This window comes from Amyelois transitella, chromosome 5 (genome assembly GCF_032362555.1).
Source record: "Amyelois transitella isolate CPQ chromosome 5, ilAmyTran1.1, whole genome shotgun sequence".
NCBI classification, from domain to species: Eukaryota; Metazoa; Arthropoda; class Insecta; order Lepidoptera; family Pyralidae; genus Amyelois; species Amyelois transitella.
This window is the reverse complement of record NC_083508.1, coordinates 7,248,709-7,268,643: the sequence shown is the minus strand read 5'-3', so window position 1 is coordinate 7,268,643 and position 19,935 is coordinate 7,248,709. Positions and strand designations below refer to the sequence as shown.

The 19,935-nt window shown below is 36.7% G+C and overlaps 1 protein-coding gene across 7 annotated transcripts in view; it reads right to left on the bottom strand.

Annotated features, from left to right (window-relative positions):
* Window positions 1-19,935, bottom strand: part of LOC106131859 (phosphatase and actin regulator 1) — a 48,677-nt gene that overhangs the window by 17,852 nt on the left and 10,890 nt on the right. For 6 of the 7 annotated variants that reach the window (XM_060954757.1, XM_060954752.1, XM_060954754.1 and 3 more), the window contains 3 exons: window positions 12,576-12,743; window positions 11,736-11,834; window positions 8,586-8,783 (listed from right to left, as the gene is read on the bottom strand). In XM_060954757.1, the coding sequence (XP_060810740.1) occupies window positions 8,586-8,783; window positions 11,736-11,834; window positions 12,576-12,743 (465 nt within the window). Of the gene's footprint in view, window positions 1-8,585; window positions 8,784-11,735; window positions 11,835-12,575; window positions 12,744-19,450; window positions 19,776-19,935 lie in introns of those variants that run through there. The other variant, XM_013331095.2, reaches the window with a different exon arrangement.

Below are 19,935 nucleotides of genomic sequence, written 5' to 3'. Positions count from 1 at the left end.
TCGCACCTACAAAATTGTTCCAAATAAATTAGCAAACTTGCAAAAACCACCGAGAATTTAAGAATTTAGAAGATAAAATATTTTTTTAACACGTTCTTTGCAACTAAGTTACAGTTTATCTAATAAACTTGGTAAGTTTAAGTACTTATAAGCATTATGGTTCTTCCATGAACAACTTGCCCAGATTAGAAATTTAAAGAAGATATCTAATAAATCTAACTAGAATACATCCGTGGTTTTGCACGCGTTAAACGAATGATACAATTAATTTTCGTTCCTGCGGGAATTTAGAGAATATGGGACCCATTTGCCAAAGTTCAGCGATTTAGGCTGCGCGTTGAAATATCTGTCGTCAATTCTTAAATTTTATAAAATTAAAAATATTTACTTACTTACTGACTTATTAAGATATAAGTTTAGGATAGCAATTAAAACATGTTTTTAGTCTGCATCAACGCTGAAACTGACGACTCAACATGCCACATGCCACAAATAGTTGCGCACAAGGCCGCGCGACGACGTCTTACCCTGTTATTTATTGAAATCGACGTCGTAGGCGCCTATTTCGCGATATCGCATACTCGAAAACATCCGCGTTGCTTTAACCTAATACCATTTTGTCAGCGGATTGATTGTGAACTATATCTTATGTTAAACTTTGTAATAATACGAAATCATAAGGATATCAAATCAAAAATTGCAATTTAGCAGACATTTACAAAAATTGTAAGAGATCTTTGAATTCTGAGATTAAACAATCCGAATAATAAACGTCGAATATTAAATAGGTTGCCAATATATTAAAGAAAGAAAAGTAGTAGGCGAAATGTAGTATAGTATACAAAATTTTTAATTGATAATTTATCACCATAATGCATTTTAAACAAGAACATTTAAATATACAAACTGCTCAAGTACTAAAATAAGCAATTCTAGTACAGTACGAAGAGAGTAAACAGTTTGTATCTAGTGTAAACATAATCCCTAAATACATGAAAACAATAAGCTACTTAACAAGATACGATATTAAACGCAAGTTAGGGCACAGAGCGTGGGAGTTACCTACTTTCCCAGACCCTGAGGTGAGATAACAATGAATATTTTGTTAGTTCATGAAATAGTTATCTAATAGAGAGAAAGCATATATCATTATCACATTAAATAAGATGGAGCAAAGTCGTTAATTCTTAATTACGATAAATAAAATCTGTTGGAATCAGCTTCAAATCACTCCACATTAAATCAGCTGTTTAATCCTAGACAAGCAAGTGATTTATACGTCAGCTGTATAAATTAACCTACACAGATAATAAAACTTTCAAAGAGTATTTTTTAAATAGAGAAATAAACTTATCATATTTTTTGTCCAACTAAAAACTGCAGTACACGTAATTACAACCGCAAAATGTATTATGCGTGAATGATGAAAGCGTGACATTGACATTGATGTTCCGCAGCGCGACAGGCGAATGACCAACTGTCGATGGCGAATGAGTGGCCTGGCCAGGTTATCGGGCAAGTTTGAAGAGTGTAAGCTGATGGTACAAGTGCATGCGGGATTCTAGATGGGGTACCGTGGTTTCGCGCGAACAGTGTGAGGTTTGCAGCGTGCCTCGGGATGGGAGACTTGCGGCGAACATAGTAATGGTCGTGCCGCTGCGGTGGCGGTGGCGGCACGAAGGGCGGCGGCGGCGGCAGGCGCGCGGGCCTCCGCCGGGCGCCGCCTGCGAACGCGTCCATGGCAGCGAGCGTGCCGACGTCGCTCATGCTCGCGGCGCGCTCGCGTCTTCAACACTGCGGCCGGCCGCACGATCGTTACGCCGCCCCCGAACCCCGGCACCGCGCGCACTCTTCGATCGCCGCCCGCCCTCCGTGTTCGCCGTCCGCCCGCCCACGCGCCGCCTCGCTTTGTTTTGAATTTTTAATTTATAGCCATTCATGTAACACTCGTACATCGTATAAGAAGAAAATGAACAGCGAAGGGGTTGCAAAGGTCACAGACCTCTCTTTGGATATAAAATTAACTAAAATAAATTTACAAAAATTTAAGTTCCCTTTTCCATTACCATTTAAAAGTAGACTCCTCATAAATAATTTATCGCTCTTGATAACAAATATTTATAAAATTCTCGTGTCACAATGTTCGTTCCCGTACTACTCCGAAACGGCTTGACCGATTCTCATAAAATTTTTAGAGCATATTGAGTAGGTCTGAGAATCGGCCAACATCTTTTTTTCATACCCCTTAGAGATAAGGGTTGTCCACCCTTAACATTTATTTTATGTTTTTTTCTTTTGTAGGTAATTTCTTTATTTTTTATTATGTCGCATTAAAATACATACAACCTTAAATGTTTCCCCTTTTATTACCAACCCCTATTTTTAATAGCCATTTAAGTAATTTAATCATTTTTCATCACTGGTCGATAAATAATCAATCGTCATTTACGAGTAATATTACTTATATGGCAAAACAACGTTTGCCGGTTCAACTAGTTTATTTATAAAATTCTCAAATTATTCGAATATAAATTGTCGTTACGAAGGAAGTCGGTCCCCACTCACCACAATTTACTGTAAATTAATCCAATTTGCAGTATACAGTATTTAACTGCTTCTAATTGGTTGTAATCGTTAAATAAATCGAAGGCTGCCATAAAGTTAGGCTTGAACACATACAGACATATCTCTTCATCGTCCATACTACCATCCTACCTATTTCGCATTCGAGTTAAATGATAGGAATGATGCCCGAACGATATGTTGGATCAGGATAGAAAGAGGGTTAGATTCGAAACATTTTTTTTTTGTCGGTTTTAATCTCGCCTACGGCCAGTTTAGAATTTCAGATCAGGCTCTAACAGGCAACATTTATGAGGATTAAAATGTGGACAACCTTTATCAAATTTGTTAGAATAACTTGAGTAGGACCATATAGATCACAAAAATCTTACGATAGGAGTTTATGGTCGGTCGGGTAAGAATTTGAAATTCCGATTGTCCATAATGTACTGATTAGCTAATCAGTAAAGTGTATTGGATGGTTAAAAAATGTGAATTGCGTGGTTTCTGACTTTTTGCACGCGTTGTGCGTCTTTTACTAACACCAAAACCAACATGTCAGGATTTTTTTTTATAAATATTATCGATACAGCTATGTTTAAAGGAGCCATAAGAGACAAGAAATGTATATCGAACAGTTGGCCAGCCTGACAATTGACGTGAATTACAAGAAGCTCATGTTTACAATCGTCATCATCTAAAGGTGCGTAGTCGTACGTCGTCGATGGTTTACAAAAACCAAGACCGCCGTAAGTACGAGTAGTCTCGTGTAGCAACAATAAGATATATGTATATAACTATATGATGTAGAATGAATTATATGTATATATAGATATATAAAAGCATGGAGATTTGTATGCGCTAACTTAATACAAAAATTGTCGAAAAAACTTTCGAGGAAATATTATATTTTTCTTTTTAATATTAATACCTTTAGCACAGAACGAAGTGTCTAATATTCAAACGTGATGCACCCACGCAGAACTGTGAACTTATCCCAGGGGCCAGTTGCATTGCATTCATCGTTTGACGTCATCGTGCACAAAACACGAGGGCAATGTGGAACCGTCGATCGCTTTATAATTCATTATCATGTGAAGTACAGTGAGCCAAATATAAACACACGTGTTCAGAAAGTATTTAATTAATAAGACCTGTCTATTTTTAAAAAAAGTTCTGATAATTTAATTAGCCTAAAAACAAAAAACTAGAGATTTGATTTAGAAAATCTTACATTTTTGCTAACATCCCACACATGTGTCGTCTGCAGTTTTTTTGGCTCTGAATTACACGCTGTTCTCACTATGTATTTTTCAGAGAAATATGTTAAGTAGTTTTTAAACTACATTAAGTAAAAAAATCTTGACACACAGTGAAACACAGTGGTTTGGAGTTTGCCTTGTCTTTTAGTATTAAAAGACAACGCAAAACCCAAATCACTGTGCGTTCCTTATATGGTCAAGGGTTGCATAAAGAAAGTACTACTCAAAATTCACACGGTAACGGGATTTTACAATTTGCACAGGCGGCAAGGTGTAGGTGAGTTCTGTATATAAAGGAATTGCGATCTTGTGAGTATTGTGTCTTGTCTTGTGATAGTGAGCTTAAGTGCATTCGTATGCACCAGGTGCACCATCATGGGAGTGTAACTTCTAAACTACTAGTGCAATCATATATTCTGTGGTTACAATAGAAAATTAGTATGGGTCATCCTATGTTAGTACTTGTCCAAGAAACCTGCCAAATTTAAACTACTATCGAGCTTCATAATTATTCGTTTGTTTATTATCAATTATTCATTGATTAGTATCTTTTTTAAAGTCATATGCTTTCGTCATCAGCTTCGCTCGAGCACATTATCATTGCAAGTCGTAGAGGCACAGGATCTTTTTCCAACAAAATAAAATATTTTTAGTATTTCGCGTGAAATTTCATGAAGATTGATAAAGTATGTAAAGCGTGAAGTGGTGACCAACAAACAATTCTCATTTATGACAATTGTATAGGCTATTTGCCGGGGACTGAGATATTAGGGACTTTGCACCATTTCAGGTTATGATATGATAATGAGTGAGCGTAGTACGCACCTCTCAAACAGGCGCATCCCATGATGTAGCCCATCATAGACAGGCGCGGCGCAGGCGGTGGCGGCGGCACGCGCCGGCCGCGCTGCGGCGCCCGAGACACCGCGTTCGCTTTTATGCGCCACTGTTAAGCTTCCTGCGCCCACACATCTCCTAATCTAACCTTATCATGACACTCGACTCATAAGAACAACCGAAGTCAAACGCTCTATGTAAAAGGTTATAATTTTGTGCAATTTTTTGATATATTGCGACCAATTAGCAAGAGCCCGCTTCATAAACTATTAGCTTAATTAAGTTGAAGCTTAATATCGCAATGGGTTAATTGAAAATTGTTATTTCCAATGAAACACAACGAGTGGCATGGGACATCGGAGCCGGTGCAGCGGCCGCGATCGCGTGCTGGCGGCTCGTGGCGATCGATAGCGCCTGCAAACTTCGCGCCTCGCGACTTGCTACCGAATATGACTCAACACAGCCTATTTTATTACTCTGCTGAAAAGAACTGAAACACATCTAGAACACATGGCGCGCTACGCGTTGAAAATTCAATACATTTCATGTCATCACTTCTGTCAAACATGCTTGCATGTTAAGAATTAGATTATCTATGTTGATTGATACCTATCAGAGGTAATACAATAGAATGACCTGATTAAAAGGGTAAATCTAGTTTACAAATTTCAGAAGTTCTCTAAGAGGACCGTAAAATAATGAAAACAAACACTTCACGGTCTCATACTTAGCAAGTGCCTATTACGCGACATGAAATAGTCATCGTGGTGGAGTGTCTCTGAGAGCTTTTAATTTTTGAATAGGTTCAAGGATGTTTCGAGAGCGCGATCTGGGTTCGATGTAGTTATATGACAGGTGGGATATCGAGGTGGGCCGGAGATCGAGTGAGGTTAGGACAGGCGGGGCGCGAGGGTCGGTTTGCGGCAGGTCGCGGGCCTGCGGGCGCGGGCGCGGGCGGGCCGACACTGAGGCGCGCGCCGCGGCTCCGCGCCGCCCGCCCTCGGCTTGCACCCCCTCAACATCTACACTTCACGATCACTCCCCTCGTTTCTAGGTTCCAAATAGCCTAATAGTTCTAGGCTTAAGTTTTGCCAAGCTCAATTTTAGATATCTGAGTTTCTATGCGAAGTCTATGTAACTAAAACTTTTACCACATTTTTTTTTTTCATATTAAATATGTACCTCGATGATGAATTAATGAAGAAGCAGCATACTTTCTGGTACTTTCAAAGGGACGGAAAACATACAACTAGTTGTCGCCTACGACTTGGAACATGTGAAATGTGTTTTTATGAGTGTACCAATATGGATTGGCATCTGCTATTTTCATTCGTCAATACGAACGCTAAACAACTTTTACTAAGACCAAGGCCATTTCCATATACTTACTTTGGCCATACATAAAAGCTACCACAGGTTCATTCAGAAGTTCCTTATCCTTTTATTTTATGCTATCATAATAGTTAATATTGAAATTTAACCATTTACTTTTTCATATACTGGAGATATAATTAAAGTAGCAAAAATGTGTGAATGTGACCTTGATTCAGTCAACTTCTCACGCAGTAAGTACCTAATTATTTAACCTTCGTTATCACACGGTTTTTCTTCTGGAGGAAGAGCGAAGCGGCGAGCAATTTTTATCAAAATACAGGTTGCGGCCGAAATTATTTTCCCAATTCGGTGTTCTACTGCCTACTTGCGATTTTTAATTTAAGATATCAACGGGCTCCTAATTCATTTTAATGTCCTTATTTAACTTTTCTCTCAAACATGTTTAGATTGATAACTTTTATTATCTATACTAATATTATAAATCTGAAGAGTTTGTTTGAATGCGCTTATCTCAGGAACTACTGGTTCGAATTGAAAAATTATTTTTTGGTTTAATAGACCACTTATCGAGGAAGGCTTTAGACTATATAACATCACGCTGCAACTATAAGGAGCGAAGAAATAATGGAAAATGTGAAAAAAACGGGGGATATTATTCACCCTTGGGGCATCAATTGATGCCCAAAATAACTATTCCACGCGGACGAAGTCGCGGGCACAGCTAATATACTATAAAGCTGGAGTAAGCCTAGCGTTTGTCCCATAAAATCCTAATCTTCTTCCAAAGATTCAGGAGGGGATAAGGATTGTTTTACACCTCCATGGCTATCTTAATGTGGGAACCTAACCCAGCTTGGACAATGGTAATTGCACTAAGACTGAGTGAAATAGCTCATCTTCTCATGATTATCTATACATAAGTATATCCGATTGACTACCATAACAACGCATAGCCCAAACTGCTGTGTCTAGATCTTAAATTGGGCAAATCACATAACTTACATGGTTTATGTGATCTAGGAGTGTACTAAGAAAGGACGAGAATCAGCGGAATTTTTGTTTTTAGATTCGGTTCGCGATCAAACTAATATACTTACATCACGCACTTCGAATCGAAAATAATCCTTGGTACGAATACATGAACGTGAAAATCCATGGGGCCTGTTCTAAGTACCACGACAGTAACAGCTCGACCACCGTTGTTCTAAACTAATCCATAATCTTCTGTAACGTAACTAACAAGTGCAGTTTAAGTTTGAATAAGACTTTGATGATATGGCGACGATATGGCGAAGAACTAATTAATAATTACTGGTCAAAAATCAATAAAGTTGTTGAAAAAGTACTTACGCAAAGAAGACACAATAAACGATAGAACACGTTAATTGTGAAATTTAACACTAATTAATGTAACGTTTTAGAACGCACTAGTTACATCTAATTCTGTGCTGTATTAATAAAACTAAATTCATTCAATATAGTCTCATACATTATCTTTTTACTGAAATACGAAAGTGACACTATTAACACATAAAATCAAAATAAAAGTCGATCATTATTGATTACTATGACAATATTAACTAAGCGGGCAGGATGGGTCAACGCACGCTCATCCTGCCAGGATGCCACTAATTCCAGGCACGCGTCTTCCTCTGCAATACTCATAACGCGGGTAACAACTGTTGCTTTTTAATCGCTTCGTGTTGCTAACGAGCCACGAATTCACTTGAAACTCATTAACCGACATAATTTATGTTTAATTTCCATTTGGGGGTAACTATAACAGTAACGGTTAAAAATATACGACATTGTGTAGGCTTCACGTTATAATTGAAGACCTTAATTTTGAATCGTGTTACAGATACAGTTATTAAAAAAAGGATTAGGACTGCCTCTGGGATAATTTTAAAGGGCTTGGGTTCTATCCAAAATTAACTGTATTTTATAACCTTGCTCTTTTATATAAAGGTACTATCGTCAATTTGTCTAAGCTCCTTCCTTGAGATTGGAAATTCAGAATATAAATCCTCAATCGCTGGGTAACTTACGCTACCATTTTACGTTACTTTCTGGCAAAACCTTAATCCACCATATCGCCAGATTCAAACTGACGTTGAAAAAGAGTACCTAACTCAGTAGCGAAAAAGGAAAACCACATAATTATATATTGGGTTTGTTATCTCATATAAAACAATAATACAAATTCTGCGTTTCAATAGCAGAACTGTAAATGCGGGCGCTAGTTCTGCGTATCATACAAGCAATACACATACAAATACAAGCATAAGAGCAACACCAAATAAAAAGTTATGTCACATTAAGTTATAATAAAAATAGTGGGTAATTTGGACAATATTTTTGTACAATTACTGCCAAATAACAACCAGCATATTTGTTTTATAATAAAAGACGACAGAAGGATGATTGACAACTAGATAGCGTTGGGTTTTGCTAACATTTTTTGTAATTATTGCCAGCTCAATATTTTAATAGGTTTAAGGAAGTCAAAATAATTCACTTTTTACACTACAAAATGACGAGATCTGCTATATTACTGGTCAAGCATCAGAAAAAATATTAAAAACTCACCAATGACATTATTGTTCTGGTGGTGGTGGTGCGCGGCCGCGGCAGCCGCCACCGCCGCCGCCAGCGCCGCCTGCTGCTGCGCCAGCTGCGACGCGAGCTGCGCTTGCAGGGCCGCGTGCATGCCCGCGATGGTGCGGTCCTGCACGCTGGTGCCAGACTCGCTGCGGGCTTCGTCGCCGTACGTCGGTGAATCCTCATCTGAACAACAAGTTATAGTACAAATATTCAAGAAGTATCCATTAGATGGGGAAACGCTTGCAGGGAAGCATGCATGACCGCAATGGCTCATCACCGTACGTCAGGTACTCCTCATCAGAACAATTATAAAGTGTTGTTCAGATGAGTAAGTGTTACGAATATAACGCTATCCGTGATTGAAATAAACATTGATATAGAGGAATTTTGTGCAAAACTATTCTTTAGATTTGCACAAATTCCCCCATTTCAAACGTCACTAGCAATTTTAAAGATCATGAATACCCTAAGCTGACGAACATACATGGAAAAAAATATGAAAAGAAGCAGGAGGGATTGCGACCAATGAAAATATGCGTTCGTTAACAGTAGTATCAAGGTACAGTATCTACTAGCCCCTCCGGAATTATATGTTTGTATGTATTCGCTATCTATTTCCAGCAATATTGAGTGAAACGTAAAGAAAGCGTGGAGAATCAATCAAGTAAGGTCTAAGTTACGCCAGCCGTAGAGCATTTTTGTAAAAAAAATTACGTTAAGAGGTAGTGATAGTGACGTCGTTCGGTTCTTCTGGTTGATAACAATAGCTCTGAGCAGTAGTATAACTAAGTATAAAAAAGTATAACTGCATGAAGTGTGACATAGGCTATGTGTTAAATGACGTGGATGGTACGACAGATTAAGATGCGGTCTACAGGTGTAACAATAGACCATTATTTTTATTTAAACGAACAAAGTCTTAGAGCTCAATACAGGAAGACCATAGTAATTCCCCATATTACCAATATCTTACTTCTGTCCCTGTTACGAATACGAGTGGACCAGCCTCTTTTCTCGTACACGAAGATAAAAGAGGCTTTTTCTGCGATATGTAATTATTTAAATCTTAATTTCATCATTACACCATCCAGATGAACATGCGGCCTTTTCGAGACTTTGGGCTCTGTATAAGCCGTATAGGGCCATGTGTTCCCAGCACCAATACAAAAAAGAATAGGACCACTCCATCTCTTTCCCATGGATGTCGTAAAAGGCGACTAAGGGATAGGCTTACAAACTTGGAATCCTTTTATAGACGATGGGCTAGCAACCTGTCACTATTTTAATCTCAATTCTATCATTAAGCCAAATAGCTGAACGTGGCCATTCAGTATTTTCAAGACTATTGGCTCTGTCTACCCCGCAAGGGATAAAGACGTGACATGTATGTATGTATGTAATTATTTAAATCTTAATTTCATCATTACACCATCCAGATGAACATGCGGCCTTTTCGAGACTCTGGGCTCTGTATAAGCCGTAGAAGATAAAGACGTAATATATGTATGTATGTTTTTTAATATGACTTTTAATTTATTTTACGTTTAGTTATACCCTGCTAATTTTCCCGGAATTGTCCAGAGGCTAATTAAGTCTCCTCCGGGTTGCATACTCAGTGAAGTTGTGTGCAATTGGCCACGAAAGTCTCCCGAACTCCAAAACTAGCATAAGACGTTGGCTTCGGGCGCACCTAGGCTGAAGGTCATCAGACAGCATTTGAAATTCGCTTATTAAATTAAAAATTCCACATTTGCATAAACGATACCTACTATGTTATAAAATTAATCCCAATGACATGGTGTTCATTCATCACTGAAATCTTAAATATGGTAAGCCCGATTTAAAATACTTGCTGGTTTCTTAAGGCAGTCTAAGCGGACACCATACAAGTTTTAAAGTATAATTAAAAGTGTTAACTTTGCACAGGTAAAATTAATTTAGCCATTCTAAGGACTTGAAATAAAAAAGAACTTGTTATCATACATTACTTTCTTCAACCGGATAATTTAATCGTTAATGTGAAAGTTGTGTTGGTGCCGCTTGATTAGTAAGTTAGACCCAGTCGTCCTATGTCAGTTAAGCCTCGTCTCATATTATCAGAGCAATAATTAATTATTGAAGAAGTGAGAAACTTCATTTTATAATAGAATAAAGGCGGGATTTTATGTGTTACATAAATATATTACATGTGGACGCCTTTTTCCTAGAGGAGTAGGCAGAGACTACGCCTTTCTACCTACCACTACACCTGCATAATTTTTTGTTTCATCCCAATCCATTTGTCAATATTTTCATGTAGATTTTTGGCGTAAGTTCTCTTGAACTGACCCTTCACCAGAACGTCCTAACCCCAATGTGATCAAAAGCATGTACATTGCTCCCTCACTATACTATACGTCATCACTATGATATATTAAAGAAAAATGTATCTATAAGAAAATTGGCATGTATGTGCATTAAAGAGTGCGATAAATGAACTTATCTTTAAGTTCGATGCAGTATTGCTTGGTCATACTATTGGTTAATTTCACAGTCTTCAACAACGACTGCTTCGCACGCTATAGCCTGCGTAATAACTGTCAAATCGTGCATTTTTACAACACAAGCACAATTTACACTTTCAACACTGTGCCTTGAAGACTTTCGATTTTAAAGTAAGGAAGAGGATTGAAATAAGGCTAGACAAAAACCTAGAAAGAGTTGACGGGAAAACTTTAATGGTTTGATGACGAATGTATGGCGAAATGTATGGAAAAGTTGTCTTAGAAATGCCCTTAAGAGTGAGAGAATACCCACACAATTTCACAGCGTAATCAACTACATTTTTACAACACTCAGTGGTGCGTATTAACCTTAACACTGGACGATAATCGTAGATTGCATTTATAGACTAGTGGATCAAATCCAGGATCTAAATTAAAACTAAATACCTAATATCTGACAGTAGATCAAATATGTAAAGATACTATCTCTTCATAAAATATTTAGCTTTTCTTTTAATGACGACCGCAAACCGACAACGACATACCGTGAAAAGATGGTAAAAGGCAAATATTATCTGGCGAATGAAAAATCAATTACCCATATATACACCCCCACATAAACATATATTTTTTTATTTTATAAGGATCTTACTGGCTTCAGGTACAGGCGTGACGGGACTCTCAGGAAGGAGGATGCCCTTCTGCACCAATTCATCTCTATTTGCTCGGACGGATATCTTCCTTTCTAAAGCTGCAATAAAAGATAAAAAAGAGGTTTTAATTCAATATTTAAATAGATTTTAGCTATTGATTATTTATAATTTAGCAAAGAGACTTGATTCAAAAGTAACTTTCATATTTACCGCCAACAGAGGCTTTATAAGGAAAAAGGGTAAATTTTCGAGCGGTCCGATAAATATAATTATTATTGCCACAATTAATTAATATAATTAGAGAAACTTAGAAATGTGTCGTTGAGATAACATGTATCATGTGTTTAATGCAAACGCAAAGATGATAGCTATAGTGTTATTACTGCCATCAAGATTTGTAATTATGAAAACTAAATCATATAAACAAACAAAACAAATAGCATATCTCCAGTGTTTGTACTGTCACGACACCGAGATAGCAACCAGACTGAGAATGTGCGAAAGATAATTTAAACAAGAATGTGTGCAATGTTCATCATCCAATATACTTACAGAATAGATACAAGTTTTTTTTGACTACTTTTTCTCGGGGGTTTGCTCTCATTGAGGGTTTCCAAAATTATAAAAGGGATGTGGCCTACGTTTTTCATAAAAAAAATGGAGACATACACATGTAAGATTCAGTAAAAACCATTCTAGGTTTTTTACTGTAAGTACTTCGATAAATGTGCCAGTCTTTTCTCTTTGCTTACAACTGAAATTCTGTATGAATAAACTAATACATATATCCTTTTATTTTTAAATAATTGGATTCGTAAGGTAAACAAAGATAAACTTACTTCTAGAAGCCGCTTCAAACTTCTCAGATTTCTTTTTCCGCTTCCACTTCCACGGTTTGAAGAGTCTACCGAACGCCGAAAATTTGGATTTGGTCCTCTCGACGGGAGGCGTGCGTGCGCCCGAGCCCAGGCTGTTCGTCCGCACCGTCGAGCCATTTTGTTTTTTTGCTGCAACCAAAAGCAAGTTCCATTTAGACAAAAAAAAATACCCGGCCTTATTGCGGTTAAGAACCTCAAATAAAAACATACTTGACCAAGATCGAACACAGGGTGTGTTAAAGCTAAGTGATACTTGCTGAAAATAAGCTGTATTGATCAAAACATAATGTAGATCATTTAAGTATAATATATAAAATATACTTCTTAAAATGGTAAATTTTATAAGTTTTTGTTTTGCATAAGACGGTCATTAATTTTTTGCCATTCTTGAAAATAATAATAATAAATATTTATTCAATAAACATAATATAACAATTAACATAAGTAGATAAAAATGTTGTGCGCAAAATATAGGTAGAATTGCCTGAACTAGGGTGACAAATCATTCTGTATTTCAGGTGCTAAATATTGTTTTAATATTTATACACTACACTAGCTATAACCGCCCGCGCGAGTTTAATGCCACATTCAAAATAATACACATTTTTTATTCCACGGGAACTATACTATTTACGGGAATGACCTTCTCAGACTCTTAGTTATACGCGAAATTTCAAGAAGATAAATTCAATAGATAACTTGAGAAGAAATCACAAAAAACAAACTAATTTCGCATTATAATATTAGTTAGGATATTTGACAGGTCTCCGAACTCTAGATCTTCGGATCAAACAAATCTGCGAAGAATCTCAGCCAGAATCATTCTTTTATTTTCATTTCATTATTTAGCTTCGTTCTAAGAGGACAAATAACTTATCAGTTAGCATTATAATGTAAACAAGATCAAATTTGATTTAAGGGATTAAAAGTACCTTTATTATAGTTTAAGTAATATTCTATAAAATTCATGACTGTTCTCATTTGCCTCTATTTTATGTACAGAAGACAGAAACTCACATAACTTATAATAACTACATTTTACTTCCAAGACCAGCCCACATCAATACAGATAAATAGACCACAAGATTGATACCCAATAGCACTCACACATACACATAACACCACACAATCAATGGCCCCATTACGTCGAGAGCCTATTGTTGAGAACTGTCCGTGACTATCACAATACCAACGGGAACGGTGATGTACTTACAAAGGAGAAGACTTTCTCGCCCCAACGAGACAGTGACATTTTATTACTTGCAATGCAACAAAGTTTGTTTTAAAATGCCACATGGCGACTTGATCAAACCATGATATGATATTAAAACTGATTAGATAATACACTTATTGCACTGGATTATTTAAATATTCTTTTTTCCGGTTTTTATTTATATTATTGAAACAATACATGTAACGTATAATTATATTTTCGTATATGTCGACATAATTGAGTATCTAAGTCTCAAATCAGAACGACAGACGAAAACGACTAAGAAGAAAGCCAAGATTTATCACGACATGCATAAAACAACTCACGAGCTCAAAGGCATCCAATTGTTATGCAAGAAGCGCCAGGGAAACCCAGAGAATTAAGTAAGTAGACACATACACGTAGATATTTTTTGTGTAAATAATGAAAATACTGCGAAGTTTTGATCCAAACATATAAAATATGCTTGATTCAAATTAGCTCTGATTATCATTGATAACAAAATTCAAGAGGAATTTTATCGCAAATGACAGCATAATGTAGTACCTATATTAATAAATAATATCTTTACTACCTAATTCAATACCAAGATACCACATTAATTTCTCATTGTACTGATAAAGACTTGTCCGAGGATTCGCTCTAATGTAAAATTAAAAAAAAGAGCATAAAGTAAAAAGTTATTGAGAGTTTTCGGGTTAAACAAGAAAAACCTCTTAAATGCCAATAAATGTGTTTTAGGAAATGCACTCGGCTCTAACGGATTTCTAAAAACCCAGTATTAACAGATGTATTGGGCGTTCTTACAATCTAATATATTTAAACGAGCAATTCTTGTATATACATTCAGTCAGAAAAGTATCGGGAATGGATTATTTATTTATGGTTCCAAATTCAAATTTTTGTTTTTTTTGTTGTTGTTAGATTGGCACAACTGTTTTCCATTTTGGCGCGGAGTTTGAGTTGCATCTGTTGTTTACATTAAATACAGTGCTATTTTTAGTTATATCATATCTAGTGTGTATTGCTAATTTCATAATGGATAAAAACATCGAACAAAGAGTTTGTCTTAAATTTTGCATTGCCAATGGAATATCGTGTTCGGAGTCACTGAAAATGTTACAGAAGGCTTACGGTGAATCGACTTTATCAAAAACTCGTGCTTATGAGTGGTACAAAGCGTTCAAAAGCGGTCGAGATGTGATGGAAGATTTGCCTCGCTCTGGTAGGTCATCAACGTCTGCAACTGAAGTTAACATCGCAAAAGTGAAGGAAATAGTGACTGAAAATCCTCATTCAACTTTGAGAGAGATAGCCACCGAACTTTCTGTATCTCACGAGTCGATCCGTACCATTTTAACTAATAATTTGGGTATGAAACATGTTGCCGCTCGGCTAGTCCCAAAAGACCTGAATTTTTTTCAAAAACTCAATCGCATGAGAGTCGCTGAGGACATGCTAGAACGAGTCAATTCCGACCCAACATTCATGAAACGCATTGTTACTGGTGACGAGACGTGGGTTTACGAGTTTGACATGCAAACTAGTCAACAAGCTTCGGAGTGGCGCCTTCCAACTGAACCGAAACCGAAAAAACCACGCCAAAGTCGTTCAAAAGTCAAAGTCATGTTGACTGTTTTCTTTGACTATCGCGGTGTTGTGCACTCGGAATTCTTGCCGGAAGGTCAAACGGTAAATAAGGAATATTATTTAAGTGTTATGCGGCGTTTAAGAGAGCGAATCCGACGAAAAAGGCCAGATTTGTGGAAAGAAAATTCTTGGATTTTGCACCATGATAATACACCTTCGCACAAGGCCATCATTGTGAACGAATTTTTAACCAAACACTCAACAAATACCATCGAGCAACCACCATATTCACCAGATATGGCTCCAGCCGACTTTTTTCTTTTTCCTAAACTCAAATTACCACTTCGTGGCACCCGTTTTCAAACGGTAGAAGACATAAAAGAGAATTCGCGGCGAGAACTGACCTCAATTCCGGAAACAGCGTTTAAAAAATGTTTTGATGATTGGATTATTCGTTGGCGTAAGTGTATCGTTTCTAAAGGAGCATATTTTGAAGGTGATAAAATAAATTTGGATGAATAACAAACAGTTTGTGTTTTATTGATCTTTTCCTGCTACTTTCTTGACAGAGTAGTATATAATCAGGATCTCGGAAACGGCTCCAACGATTTTCATGAAAGTTACAGATTAGGGGCTTTTCGGCTCAAGGAATCGATCCTAGGTCCTAGGTTTCAGAAAAGCTCAGTTCCCAAGATATATAAACATTTTAAAAACATTTCTAGAAAACCTTCATGAATACAATTCATACTAAATATAATTTTCAAAAAACACGTTCTACCGAAAACAAAAAACCGAGCAAAGCTCGGTCAACCAGGTACTTATAACTGAAGAAGCGAAGAGTCATGTAAGTCCACTAACTGATAAGAAAAACCTCATTACATACATTAACTACCATTATGTTATCGCAGTGCTAAATTGTCTGACTAAATACTAAGAATACCATGTATTTTCAACCTACCGGACGAAACTAGACAATTGGTTTAAAATGTGATCAGTATTTTTGAAAAGATAAGAAATGAAAACATCACGAAGGGCAAAACATATGATACATTAATTGTAAAATAAGCTATTACATTATTCATAGATGCATAGTTGGAACCAAAATTAGTAGAGAAGAAAAATTGAGCATTCGGGTTCCATGAGGTATGTAGTAAGAGTAGGAGATTCTAAAGAAGAACAGCAAATAACTGGCTGTCATGCTCATCATGTCATCCAAGTTTGACTTGCAACATGTATGTAGAATGGCTATGCTGTGCTGTCTAAGCTGTCTGCCATTATTTGTGTGTAAGAAGTACCAGTACCGTCTATTGTGCAAACGCATTTATCATCCATAATCGCTTCGACACATATTAACGAATTTAAAATAAGCAAGAATTAAAGAATAATCAATCAAAAAATTTTTGTAGGCGTAGCGTAGACAATCGACTCTGGTTGGTGTGTTGTTCGCATAAGGCATCTGTTGCAAACGACTTACGACCATGAAGATACAAGAACAAAAGATCTAATACCGCAATGAATGTAGGGATCATCAAAGGCAAATGAGTCACTTAAAAATACGTCTCGTTAATTCGGCGATTATCATCAACAAAGTCGATAGCATTTCATTTCATAGCCAGTTCCAACGGCTCTCAAGTTTCGTGCATTATTGATTTTTTTAAAGATTTTATTTTTTACTTAGAAATCCATCAAACTTTCTAGGTACACTAAACAAGAATAACAGAAGATTAATAGGTATTTGTCTTTGAGTGTTGCCTTTGAAAACGTGATCTACGTCTACATATATGTATGAAATTAACAATTGTATTGTTTTGAGCGGAGGTTTTCTACCTAGATAGCAAACTATGTAAAGGTACTTTTGTTAAAATATAATAAGTGTGTTTTTGTTGAAAGAGAACTACAAATGTTACAATATGAGTATGGGGATCAGTTGCTTTTATAACTTTAAACATATCTAACCATCTAATGCTAAGAATGCTGAGAGTATGTACTTACACATTGAATATTCATCTATGAATCACGTCTCATACCTTTACTACATGTCAACTTACTATTAATATTCGCTCCATGTTGTATGTTCATAACGATTGCTTGAAATGTTTATTTATATAAACGCTTGTATTTACATGAAAATTTTTGCTGATAAATTCTACCATTCCTAAACCTCGGACTGATTTCTCTCGACTAGACTAATCACTTAAACTACACAGTAGCAATAACTTTAAATCGATTAGAAACATATGATACAGATGCCTAAAAGAGAAAACTATAAAAATAATCCATCCACAAACAGTTATTAAAAAACAAAACATGTGACATCATCAGACCATGAATAAATACGTCAGAGATAATATCACATGTATTGTGTCCTCGTCTCTATACAGATTCAAATTACTTCTAACATAAAAGTTATAAATTAACTGGTTTAGAGATTAACATTAACAATAGCATATAAGAATTATTAACACAACAGATTTCTCCCAAAATGTAAGGACAATATCGAATGTTTAATTTCAATTATCGAATAAGATGACAAATTTGAGGAAGCTCAAAAAAAATATACTACAATTGGAAATGGGACCTCCCCATTGTAAATAAATGACATCACCGACTCGATTTAACAACTATTACACAGTATCATTCCTTTAATTATACTAGAGAAAATACCTGATGGCCGAAAAATGCGTAAATAAATAATGTGTAGTTTATTTATTTCGCTTTTCGTAGTCATAGTTTCATCGTGCTTGGAAATTTGACAGTGTTACCTTTTAGTCATCTCCTGCATCCTTATGAAAAGATGGAGTGTTCTTCTGGTCTGTTTTATTATTTTATGCATAATGTCCAGATTTTGGAACAAACTGGGTACTGTTCAAAATTGAGGTCTAACATGAGCTTAGTGCAGTAGCACGTTAAAGCATTATTGTGAATATAAAGCCAAACTTAACACTTATAAGTTTTCACTTTCAATACTTGATTGTGATTTATGAGAAAACGTGGGTAAATAATGAGCTCTGAGCGTTTTTGTTTCATAACGACATACAGTAAACAATGTAGAAAGAGTATCACAAACATCAAAAGAACATTACGCAAAATATAATACTGAAAGAGAGACTATATGAGCCTATAACTGTAATGTATAATTATTGTCTCTACAGATTGCTAAGAAAGACCTTGCTTGAAAATGACCTCGGTAAAGGCTGTCTCAGGCTTGACTTCTTAAGTCATAAGGTCAATTCCTTTATCCGCATTGACTATAATCAGAAAACGCTTACTTACTGTGATAAAACAATATCTATTTAATACAAGGAGTGTGACTCTGAATCGTGATTTAATTCATTAAAATTCAAACACGCAAGGGAACACAAAAACTTAAAGGTAGGTCTGTATGCATGCATGAAATATGCTACAAGTGAAAAAAGAGTAAAGCATTTTTAAGGTGGATTAGTAATCTGGTATTACCTTGACATGACACACCTACAAGTTTCATATGTATGAAAATTTTAACGATTTTGACTACTTCTTTGTCAGTATTGGTAACCTTTACCCTAAAAAGTGGGATATCATTAGCAATTATTTAAGATAATCTGTCAATGTATGTCTCTCTGTAATAAGCTCTATGTATCTACCTATTATAAAATGTATTATGAAATAATGTACTAACAGCTGAACGTGGTATTTCAGCCTTTTGATGACTGTTAGCCCTGTCTACCCCGCAAGGGATATAGACATAATTATATGTATGTATGTACTAAAACGTACCTACTTAAACGCATCAATCCTTATAGGAGATGATTTTCATTAAAAATTTTGGAAATCATTAGTTTTTGTCTTCACAAATATTGTTATTTGCATGAGTAATGCCTGAAGACCACTCATCAGTAGTATGTTAGATGTAATTAGTTATGTAGTAGTTACGTACGTACGTTAGTACGTATAGAGACCCGACCCGAGTGCCATGCACGAACTCTTTGATTTCGCAAAGCTATTGTTAGGAATGTGGCTGGGCGTGTGAGGCGAAAACCGAAGGGGTACTGACCGGCTACAGCTGCAACTTCCTTCGCTCCTACATGTAAGAAGTCTGTAAGTGACAACGAGCTCGCAATTAACTGCCTGCGCTCATGAAAATCCAGTTGGTCGAGACTACTGGCTCTGGTACCGCGCACCGCCTGGGCGGGCGCGCTCAACGACATGTCAACTACGCGTATCCATGTCGCATTGACATCATCTTTGGTTCAGAATCAACACACATAGTACACACCATATCTGGACACTAACAAAGACACACGCGATACCGGCACAACTAGTAAAAAGCAATCATACCGAAGTGCCTGCGCCGCGACAGACGCACAACGGCGAACTGGCGTGCGGGCCTAGAGAGCGGGGCAGGGTGGGGGCCCGCCTGTCTGCCTGCCTCTGTCCCTCGTGCCTGCATGTTGAAATGCACTCGACTTGACTCGCCTCGGTGAGTCGCGCCATTGCGTTGTTGCTCGATACCAAATCTACATCACGTCAAATCTACAC